Source organism: Hypanus sabinus, chromosome 8 (genome assembly GCF_030144855.1).
Source record: "Hypanus sabinus isolate sHypSab1 chromosome 8, sHypSab1.hap1, whole genome shotgun sequence".
Taxonomy (NCBI): domain Eukaryota; kingdom Metazoa; phylum Chordata; class Chondrichthyes; order Myliobatiformes; family Dasyatidae; genus Hypanus; species Hypanus sabinus.
In genome coordinates, this window is record NC_082713.1 from 160,265,687 (window position 1) to 160,277,751 (window position 12,065).

Consider the following 12,065-nt stretch of genomic DNA (forward strand, 5'->3'; position numbering starts at 1 on the left):
GGCTTTACGGAGCATGTATCATTTTCACCTTCACGTTTATTGCCAATCTCTTTATTTTTACGCGCAATTTTATTCCACTGAGGCATAAAAAGAATAATTTTCAATCTCAGTATTTCCTTCAGTTTAATCCCCATGCCAGCAGGCGGAATGATTCATGTTTCTCCCATCTATCCATTTTTGATCGAGAGCGGGCAGGGTGTTTTTCAAAGACCTGTGGTTTAAATTCGATTGTTCACTGTAGCTTCTGTCTAGTTTGTTATACTCGTCTTTTTGAAACGTATTTGAATTTAAAAAAAAACCCTCTAATCTAAAATCTAAAATTAAAGAAGGAAACCCGATTCCGAACCAGCCTCTGTGTTGTGAAAGCGAATGATTTTTACTGAAGACGGGACTGAAACAATGCTTTAATTCAAAACGAGAAATCGACCGAGCGATAACGCGGAGTTTTATTTCTCTCACAGAATTAAGGAGTACGACCCTTCAAGAACTAGTTCTGAATTAGTTTCGGTTCATTTCAATTTCTAATCGAAACAGCAGAAGCGATCCAAAGCACAAGGAAAGAGCTAGAATAAGGAGAATCTAACGATAGCGAGTAATCCACCGTGCCGAGGAACGAGATACACCATAAGATCGCCGTGGCACTCCGCATCTGATCAAATGCAACCTACGAGTTTTTCCGAGCTCAGTTCTTGGGTGTTAATCAATTCTGTTGGGAGAGTACTCGCGCTTTTAAATCGGCAGATTGTGCTTTTAGCCCATAATCTCAAAGTGGGGACTGCCAAATCGAAGGTGCCATTTTATTTTTAAATGGGACTTTACACCATTGTACACAATTCGTGCGAACGTGAAGGATTCAGCCTCCGCGCCTTGAGTAGTCATTCTCAATTAAAGATGACTCAAAGAATAGTCACTCGGTCACCATCACATTCCTGTTTATGAGTTTCCTGTGGGCAAGCTGATAGAATTAAAATAGCAACTTATCTTGTTGAGTAGATTGGGGCTTGGGAGGCGCTTTGTGATTGCAAATTTATTATTTCTTTCAGTTATCTATCTGGTTTAAAGGCTTCTTTTTTGTCTGAAAATCTACTCCCCAGACCACGAATCCCTGAGAGTCCCTTACAAAAGTTGGCCGCAGTTCCAGAAGTTCGTTACCTGTTTTTTTTTGTTCTCTCAAGGACAATTGAAAATGGACAACGAGCGGTGTAAACATTATGCCACATAAAAGACACAAGAGATTCTGCACATGTTGGAAATCCGGAGTAACACCCGCAGAATGTTGGAGGAACTCAGCAGGACAGACAACATTGATGGAGAGGAAGGGTGGACGTTTTGGACCAGAACCGTTCATCAGGAGACGATTCCTTCCTGAGTCCTGACCAAGGGACTCGGCCCGAAACATCAGCTCTTTGCTCCTCTCCATAGATGCCGCCTGACCTTCTGCATTGCTCCGGCAATTTATTGTGTTACTCTTGCCACATAAGATATGGGTGCACAAAATAAAAGTTGTATTACTGCGGATTAAAGTTTGGTTATCAGAAAGAAGACAAAGTCGGAATAAATTGGTGTTTCTCAGGCTGGATAAGCGTAAGACCTGGAGTGCTCCAAAAATCAATACTTGACCCTCATATGTATATATGATTTATAGCAATGCCCGGATAAAGAGTATACAACATCCACATTTGCCAATGACAGGAGACTATGTTAGCGCACATATTGTGAAAAACATATCTTAACTGCTACAAAACAGAGATCACTTGAATGAGGTTGGCAAATGGAGTTCAATGTAAAGAAGTGTGAGGTCACACATTTTTTGTAAGAAGAACCTTAAGGCAGGCTATAATCTAAATGAAGAAGGCAGATAAATGTAGTATAGAATGATGCTCTTGCGCATCATTAAAAACGGAAGGCAGTTGCAGCAAACGACCTGGAAGGCAAGTAGCATATACTGTAGGTTAAAGACTAAAGATTGGATTTATTTGTCACATGTATTTCTAAAGGTCAACTATATAGTGATAAGGGTCATTTGCATCAGATACTGATAAGGGCTCAGCTGGGGCACAGCTTTGGTTCTCCTATACAAGAAAGGATGTATTGGCATTGAAGGCAATCCAAAAGAAGTCCAATAATTGGCTAATATCTGGGACAAGTGATTTTTTTCCTCCCTATTCACAACTAGCTAAAGAAATTCTTTGGAGTTTAGGAGAATGAGGGGTGATTTTATAAAAATAAAAAAAATTGATGGGGCAGGACAAGGCAGATATTGAGATGTTCCTACCAACAGAAAAATATTGAATGAGGGGTCATAGTTACAAGATTAGGGGCAGTCATTTAAAATTGAGGTGGATAGGAATTTCTTAAAGAGGTTGCTGAATAACTGGAATTCTCTACCCTGCAAGAGTTTCAGGTCTAGACTACTAGTAGGGTGTATTTAAAGTGGAAACAGATACATTTATGAAAGGTCAGGGTACTGAGAACTTTGATAAACTAGAGAATAAGAGTTGAAGCCTGGGGTAGACAAGCCATGATCAAATTGCCTGCTCCTATTCTTTATGCTCTTCTGTTCTCTTATTTAAATGAAAATAATTATAATAACATTAAACTATCTCTAGCAAAATAAATATTGTTAATGATGATTGAGATAATACAGTAGATGGAGAAGACTTTCAGAAACAACTTGAGTTTTAAGATTTTGAATATTGTAAATGTCTTGTTTTGGGTAATACAGCTGATGCAGTCTATCTGAACTTCAGCGAGGCTTTTCATAAGGCTGCACATGGATCCAAAAGGTAAAATCCCAGGAAGACTAAGCATATTGGTAAACTGGATGCAAAACTGGTTCACGAGAGAAGCCAGAGGATGAGGGACAACAGTTGCTGATATTCTGTGACAAGAAGAAGGCAAGACAGTGGCTACACTTCATTAGGAGTTTGAAGAGATTTGGCATGTCAACAAATACACTCAAAAACTTCTATAGATGTACCGTGGAGAGCATTCTGACAGGCTGTGTCACTGTCTGGTATGGTGGCGCTACTACTGCACGGGACTGAAAGAAGCTGCAGAGGGTTGTAAAATCTAGCCAGCCCCATCTTGGGCACTAGCCGACAAGCCATCCAGGACATCTTCAGGGAGCGGTGTCTCAAAAAGTGGCATCCATTATTAAGGACCTCCCACCCAGGGCATGCCCTTTTCTCACTGTTACCATCAGGTAGAAGGCACAGAAGCCTGAAGGCACACACTCAGTGATTCAGGAACAGCTTCTTCCCTTCTGTCATCTGATTCCTAAATGGACATTGAAGTTTTGGACACTACCTCACTTTTTTAATATACAGTATTTCTGTTTTTTTGTACATTAAAAAATCTACTCAATATATGTATACTGTAATTGATTTACTTATATATTATTATTTTTTATTTTTTTCTCTCTGCTCTGTTATGTATTACATTGAACTGCTTCTGCTAAGTTAACAAATTTCGCATCACATGCAGCTGATAATAAACCTGATTCTGTTTCTGACATTATTGAGATATGTTCAGGTACTGGATCCCAAGGAGATCAGTGGGTGTAAATCATTAGTTAACTCTTCAGAGACAGTGATATTCAAATAGAACCTTGCAGTTCCAAATCAAATGATTCAGTGTGTTACATAACTACAGGTCTTTGATGTAACATCAATGCAATGTGTCATTCTTACAATAAAACGCACTAGAGTCTGAAGTAGCACAGTTTAATTGCTATTCAGTGCCTTCTTGACTAGTTCCATTAACTGGCGTTACTTCCATACTTTCAATGCATAATTAGGAACTTTAAAATGCGGCTCAGATAAAACAGGGAAACGCGTCTCTGTTCCAGGAGTTACCAGATCACCCCACCCACCCAAAAGTGTACGAATGATGCTGCAGAATGTATATTGGCCATAGTTGTCGATTTACTTTCGCCGTTTATTGTTGAGAAAGGGGAAAACATGGACGCGAGCTCTATGCTCCCTGATTCGCCAAGGCTATGGACACCCAGACTCTAAGCACAGAAGTGCTGTTGTATCCGTAGGTTTCCGATACCAAAATTGTTCCGGCACTGTAATTTGCTGTCCGTTCAAGAGTTTGGAAATTTTGAACTCGACATAAGAAGAGGGTCGGCTGATTATTACACGAAACCCCAATAGATAATATCGATTAGTATTTTGGTTTTCATCTCTGGTGACCAAACAAAGTTTTTTTAATACATTTTAGTTGAGTAACTAAGCTGAACTGCAGCATTTACAAAGTCACTCCGCCGTCTGCCTCCAGCAACAAACCTGCATTGTTCAGGGACGCATAATTAATGAACCCCCAGGCGTAGCGGAACGTCGCCACACGGAGCTGAACATTTCATCGTAACTGATAGCCTGTCTTTTCTGTTCAGGTGGAAAAACACCCTAACATTTTGTAAACCTATTGGTCTAACATGACATTGTAATTCCGTTTGATTAGAACGAATCGTTCTTCGTTCACAGCACAGATCCATTGAGATGAACATTGCTCGGAAACTTAAATTAATGTTACCGTGGAGTGTGTTAGTGCTTTACTCATTCCTTCAGTTATTTCAAGGTAAGCACGTAAGTATGTTACAAGATCTTTCGAAGCCAGCCATTTTTTTTCCGAGGAGAATTGTTTGATTATAAAGGAGAATGCGTTAAAGCGGATATTGTTAAAATACAGAGCGCGAAGGAAACGAATTTAATTACTGGAAAACCAGGTTATTACGTATTCGCACCTGGTTTTATTTTCCTTTTGCTTGCTTTTATTAAATGTCAATCGCAAAGTATTTGATTTAATGTGGAAGTATATAAGCAAAGTTAACGGAAGCTCAGAGATATCTACAAGGATGCATCTTGAAACAAGTGCACCTATTCTAAGTCTGAAACTTTGTAAATATCAACAAGTAATGGTGGTATTGCAGTACAAATTGTTTCCGTTATAGAACTGTTATGGTCTAGTTTTATTTAAAAAAAACTGTCTTGTGTCTAAATGCAGGTTTAGCGTTTAAGGCTTTGCAATTTAACAGGTATTCAACGCGATTTATTGTATTCTACACACCCAGAAGGGACTTAACCAAGTATTTCGTATCTTTCTAATAGGATCTCATTGTGAAACCTCATTTCGTGGGCAAAACCGATCAAGAAGGCAAGTCATAAAGCTGTTTAATTTTACGAATAACTGAAGTGGAATCAAATCGCAGAATGTGATATTGTTCTATTCTGACCCTCTGTTCGCCAAGTCAGGTATCACATATTTTTGGAGAAGGATTTGACGTATTGATGCGGTTCTTTTCTCACAGGAGCAGATTTGATGCAGTTCTCCAGAAACGGAATCTCCTTGCGGTAGAGGTATGCTAAAATGAACTCTAAAGTAATTCTGTCGTGACAATGAACTCTTTGTGCAGCTTGCAGCAATAAAAGCTTTAAAAGATGAAGTTTCAATACTGTGCTTAGGCAGGCATTTTTAATAATGTTTAGATACTAGTTTTCTGCAATTTTGGAAATGCTATCTGAAATCAAATATCATCTTCATTTGATAAAATGCCAACATTAAAACTAATTTATAAACGAATATAAGTTACAGAACCTTAATTGACTCGGAGGGATTAATGGTCGTAAGAGGAGACGTAAAGGGTTCTGGGAGTTATAAAAGGCATGGGTACGGAAAGTTAACAATAAAGACAAAGCTGTAAAAATAAAAATGAAGTTGCACTTATTGTAATTATTATTGGAACTTAATTTTTAAATTGCAAAACATTTTAAAGATAATTATTGTTTTATATAATGTGATCTGTAATGATAATGCCAGTACTGTAATTAATAAGAAATTTAAGCTTCTTTCATTCTGAGTGCCATGCCAGTGCTCTATTAGTAGTGTATGGCCCAAAAGATTGCATTAAGCAGAATACTTAACTTTGAAGATGATGTTATGATCCATTAGCTGTCTGAGCACAATAGTTTAAAACTGTTGCATGCTGTAACATCATTCATCTTGTAACACATACTACTAATGAACTGGCCCTCAGGATTATAGCTCCATGCCATTCATTGTTTGCATCTAGCACTAGTTCTGCATCTGAATCCTCATTGTGTAATGTTAATTGTCCACTTTAATCTCTTTTATATCAGTGTTCCTGCCCCAGTCCACCTGATACTGAAATATTCTCTCTGTTGCTATCTACAGACTTCACTATTCCAAATCTCTCCCAGCTGGCCTGATCTCTTCCATAGTTGATAAACTTGAATTCATTAAAAAGTGTATAGCCCACTTCCAAGCCCATTTGAAATTCCATTCACTTATTATATTCCCACTTTATTGACCTACAATAACTACCATTCCCCTAAAATTGCAGTTTTAAACTTCCATCTTCCTATTAAAAATTCTCTGTGGCTTCTCCCTTTGTTGCTCTGTAACAGTAAAATACTGAGAATTCTACATTCTTCCAGTTCTGACATCCTATGATGTATTTTTGCATCATTTGGTCTACCATTTGCAGCCATGCATTCAGCTATAAAGTCTGGAATTCTCTTCCACTGTTACTCATTTCCCCCTTTCCCCTGAAATCTTCTGCCACTGCCTCTATATCCCCTGTGATAGTCCTCAAAATGAAGCTTTTAATATCTTAGGTCTTGGTAGCATTTCCAGGTGAAGCGTCTTAGAATAAAAATGGCTGTGTATAAATGGAAATTATTCTTGAGCATGCATGGAGGAAGCATGGACTCATGCCTGCTCTCTGTAATATTCACTAATTTTCTGCATAGTTTGTCTTTTCCTCCAATCTGACTTTCAGATAACGTGTGCTATTCTTACCCAACAATATCAGCATCTCATGCTCCAAGCCATCTGCACTAAATCTAGCATAGGCTTTTCACCAGGCAGAAGGAGTGAAGGAATGATGTGAACCTATTACCTCCAAGACTGCGATGTTCTGGCTCCGACTGAGGAGTGCAACCAGACAGCGCCAATGAATATAGATGGGAACCTGGCGTGATTTACACACCTACAATTATCAGCGGAAAATAATTAGTGTTGTATTCAATCATGGATCTGTACATTGTTTACATGACTGTGTGTGCAATTTGTCTTTTTTCTGCACATTCTGTGTTTGGTGGTCTTTTTTTTTGGTGGGGTCTATTGGGGTACCTTGTTTTGTGGCTGCCGGTAAGGAGACAAATCTCAAGGTAGCTTATGGTATACATACATTGAACTTTGAACTTCAAAGGAATGCTCTTGGTTCAAGAAGCAAGAAAATAGACATCACCATATTTAGTGCATTTGACTATTTCAACTTTATTTCATATATTTTGTTTCAGAACGTTTCACAATGGCACTCATTTATTCTAAGGTTAATTTACCCAGGTCATTCTGAACCTCATTGTATCTGAGAGGGCTATTAGAATTATCCAAGCCTATTACTCTCTTAGCAACACACATACAATGCTGGATGAACTCAGCAGGTTAGGCAGCATCTATGGAAAAGAGTAAACAGGACCTGATGAAGGGTCTTGGACCAAAACATTGAATATACTCTTTTCCATAGATGCTGTCTGGCCTGCTGAGCTCCTCCAGCATTTTGTCTGTGGGATGCTTGAATTTCCAGCATCTGCAGATTTTCTTGTATTTGTGTCTTATTACTCTCTTCTTCAGTTAGTTAATCTTCTAGTTTCCCTAAATTTTGTTCTTTGCTACTCTCAATCTTGAGCAGCAAATCCTGTTTTTGCAAGTTTGTCCATTCTAACTTGTGAAGCAGATCTAACATGATGTATTACGAGGATGATTCCAGGAATTGAAAGATTGATGAGAATGATTCCAGGAATGAAAGGGTTACTGTATGAGGAACATCTGGCAGCTCTTGGGCTGTATTCCCTGGAGTTCAGGAGAATGAGGGGGGATCTCATAGAAACATTCTGAATGTTATTAGATATGGCAAAGTTATTTCCCATGGTATGGAGTCTAGGACAAGAGGGCATGGCTTCAAGATTGAAGGACGTCCATTTAGAGCAGAGATGCGGAGAAATTACTTTATTCAGAGGGTGGTAAATCTGTGGAATTTGTTGCCAGGAATGGCTGTGGAGGGTCATTGGGTGTATTTAAGGCACAGATAGGTAGGTTCTTGATTAGCTAGGGCATCAATGGATATGGGGGGAGGCAGGGGAATGGGGAAGACTAGAAGAATTGGATCAGCCTATGACTGAATGTCTGAGTAGAGTCGATAGGCCAAATGGCCTACTTCTGCTCCTATATGTTATGATCTTATTACAGGGAAGGTAGCTGAGAGTGTTCAGTATTTCACTACAGCTGGTGCCTTGTTCTGAGCATTTTGAAGAATAAGAAGCAGACTGGAAGAAGACAAACTTAGGTGGAAAAAGTTGTTGGCACAAATTCTCTCTTTTTGAAGCACCCCTTCAAAACATCTCTAGGAGCTGGATGTAACTTGGCTCTTATTGCAATGGATCTCTAATTGAATGAGAAAAATCTGAAAAGATTTTTTTCTTTGCTCTTAACTGTGGAGGCATGTAGTGATAACGATTATGTAGATGTTGTTAAAGATATATGAAAGAGATCAGAAATAAAATTGAAAATTCTGTGAATGTCCAATAGTCTAAGTGAGCAGAATTAGGTTCATGATATGGTACACCAAGTTATTTATTAAAACTGATTGTACTTGAATTGTTGACCTGTCTTAATTCCTTCATGTTCAGATCTACTGCTGATCTGGCTTCTATTTTAATTTTATATTTTAGGATTCCTTCATTGACAGTATTATTATTTGAATAATGTTTTATTTGCCATGAGAGTTAGTGATGACTTCTTCTTTCATGTAATTGTAAATTTACTAATGGAGCTTCAGAGCATTGTAGTACAAATCAAATCTACTGTCCTTCATCAGGAGTATTTGTTATAAATTGGTTATTAATTGGAATTAAAATTTAAAACTGCCAAGAATCAATCATTTTGCAGACAATTTTAAACGTATGGAGATGTGGGCCCTTAATGAAAGAGTTGAATCAGGTTTCTTTGTTGAGTGATAATTATTGCTGTTCAGGTGGCACAGGTTAAGATTGCTTCTATCGATCTTTAATTAACAATGTGTTTTATATACTTTACAGGATTATAGTGCATCTGTTGTGCAACAGACAAGCTTAACACACAATTCTACATACTCTGAAGGTATGACAGAAATCAATAATTATTGTACTGCTATTTCTCACCCATTAGAACATTGATTGATGATTTGCAGCAGGAAGTGATAATTTGAGCCATCATTGGTATCTCAAAATGAATGTAAACCCAATTCAGAGTTGTCAAATCCCTTTGTCGTCAAGTACTGACTTATTTGTAAAGATTTGTATTGATTGAGGCCAGTTATCACCAAAGCACTTTTTCCTTAAAGCATTGATAATATTAATAAGGATCGATCATTTTTAAATATGACTGATTCAAGATTATGGTTCAAGATCACCAGTGATGCTAATTAGTTTGGAAGTTTGTGAGCAGCAGCCTCAGATGACTGACTTGTTGAAACTCGTTGAGATGATCAGGTATCTGCGTGTTTAATTGTTTTGTGGTGAAGAGGTAACTTGCTTCCAAATGTTTTCATTCTTGAATGTAATCTGCAGTAGATATAATTCTGGTTACGTGATCAAATGTATGAGCCAAATTCAGTTCTAGATTCAACACTGCTTTGTATGAACCTATAAATTAGGAAGAGGAGTAAGTCACTTAGCTGCTCAAAATTGTTTCACCAATCGAATGTATCTATTTTATGTGTATATTCTGAAAGATCCCCTTAGTGTCTACTAGTGCATTTTGACCAAATGATCTACTAAACTAAACTGCCAGCTTACTTCAGCTAGCTTTGTTTTCATGCCCTCATAATTGTCCTTTTTAAACGTTTTGAACCTATTCTTTGCTACTTCAAACTGAATGCAACCTTTATTCTGTCCACTCTTCTCTCCTACTAGATTCCTTCTTCTTCGGCCTTTGACCTTTGCCACCCAACTGGCTTCAACTATCACCTTTCAGCAAGCCTCCTTCCCTTCTCTCCCCCCTGTATATTCTGCTGTCTTTCCCCTTCCTTCTCAGTCCTGATGAAGGGTCTCTGCCTGAAACGTCAACTGCTTATTTATATCCATAAATGCTGCCCGACCTACTGATGTTTCCTCCAGTGTTTTGTGTAAGTTGCTTTGGATTTCCAGCATTTGCAGAATCTCTTGTGCTTATTGTTAAGTAGCCTGAATCATTCCTGCAAGTGACTTAACTTTAATATATCTGAAACCACTTCTAGATCCTTGTCTCCTGAATTTTGGTCACCTGTTTTTGGCATGCAAATAGCATAATGAACAGGCACAGTCATTCCACCACATTTACATAATTTTGTGTCCTTCTTTAATTTCATATATTCAGCTCCTAATTAATGTCATCTTGTAACATTGTCTCTATAAAGCTCTCAGGTTAAGTTTGTACATACCTTTCATCTGTTTTATTTTGAATTCTGTGCCCTCAGTTACAGAACCTTTAATTTTGACCTTTCATTATTGTTCTAACATCTAGCCCCACATCCATATTTACTATTAAATTTGCATTCATCTCTGTCTCTTTGTTATATTAATACCTTTCACTCCAGCATTGTCACTCCTGTTTGATTTACAACAGCTTAGAAACTTTGATTCATTGTTCCCTCTATTTAGTTTAAAATCCTCTCTACTTCCCTAGCTATTCACTACATCTCTGGTACCAGAAACATTGAGATGTGGATTGTCTCAGTGGAGTAGCTCCCACTGAACAGGATGCACTATAATTACTGGAGCCTCCCCACATCCTGTTCAAACTGCTCAAACCCAGAGGAAATATCCCAAAGCTTAGATCCAGGCATGTAATACAATCTACAATACTTCTGCTGTATGTTACTGGGAACAGTATTAAACCCCGCACAACGCTATCCCCTACTATGAATCCAGATGAAGGGCCTTATTTCAAAATGAGTTGAGTTGTTCTTGGACCTTGGCAATTTATTGCAAAAGTTTCATCACCATGTGAGGAGACATCATCAGTGCACTGTCGACTGTAGTGTGTCTGCGGAATGATTGGCCTTTACATACTTTTCAGTCAGCTGATTGGATGTCATTTGGAAACTCAATTGTGATGTGGGGAGGAAATCTTCTTGCTGATTGGTTGTGTGGTGAACTTCGTGCATTGTGGTCTGAAATTTTGCCTGCATTGGCTCATAAATAGGATCAAGGTCTATATGTTCATTTATAGAATTGTTTACAGAAAAACATGCTTCTAGGTATTCTCCTGCATAATGTATCTGATGCTGAGTCGAATTTGTGCCCCTCTTGATCCTTATGGGTAGAGACCAGGGAGAGTTGGTCATGCTGCTTTTTATCCAGTTGATGCTCATGGATCCTTGTGGATAGTTCCCTCCTAGTCTGGCTGACAAAATATTTGCTGCAGTCACTGCATTGGGTTTTGTAGACTACATTGGTCTTGTCAAAGAGCTTGGTTCATTCATTTGGTCTGCAAAGTACTCTCCTCACTGTTACTGCTGGCTTCAGTTGTACACAAGCCAACAGCATCTGCATTCTCCTGTGTCACCATATATATTTGTTTGCTTCCTTTTTGCAGATGGTTAATACCTTGCCTCGCTCAATCTCATCAGAACCTCAAACGCCTTAGACAGTTACCAAGCTCTCTTGTTCCATTACCTCATTTTCAGTCACAGTCTCTCTCCATGACTACTGAGCAAATCGTAAGACTCCATATCATTGGGGTGCAAAGTATCTTTGTAACCTTACCCTTCCCTATCTGCTACTTGGCTCCAGTTTAAATAGTGAAGTAAAGGTAATTGAGATGAAAACAAGGCAGATATATTTGCCCTGAATTACACTGATATACAGGAGCTCCCATGTGATGCAGCCATGACAAAGGAATTGTATAAGTCTAGGTGGCGTGTGGCCAAGTGGCTAAGGCATTGGACTAGTGATCTGAAGGTTGTGAGTTTGAGCCCCAGCCAAGGCAGCACGTTGTGTCCTTGAGCAAGACACTTA

General features: G+C 38.5%; 1 protein-coding gene across 1 annotated transcript in view; it reads left to right on the top strand.

The window, feature by feature from the left end:
* Positions 1-2,773: 2,773 nt before the first annotated feature.
* The window catches only part of otogl (otogelin-like), a 164,528-nt gene continuing 155,236 nt past the window's right edge, over positions 2,774-12,065 (top strand). Inside the window, exons 1-5 of the mRNA XM_059976457.1 lie at positions 2,774-2,786; positions 4,468-4,584; positions 5,115-5,160; positions 5,315-5,363; positions 9,126-9,186. Of these exons, the coding sequence (XP_059832440.1) occupies positions 2,774-2,786; positions 4,468-4,584; positions 5,115-5,160; positions 5,315-5,363; positions 9,126-9,186 (286 nt within the window). The remainder of the gene's footprint in view (positions 2,787-4,467; positions 4,585-5,114; positions 5,161-5,314; positions 5,364-9,125; positions 9,187-12,065) is intronic.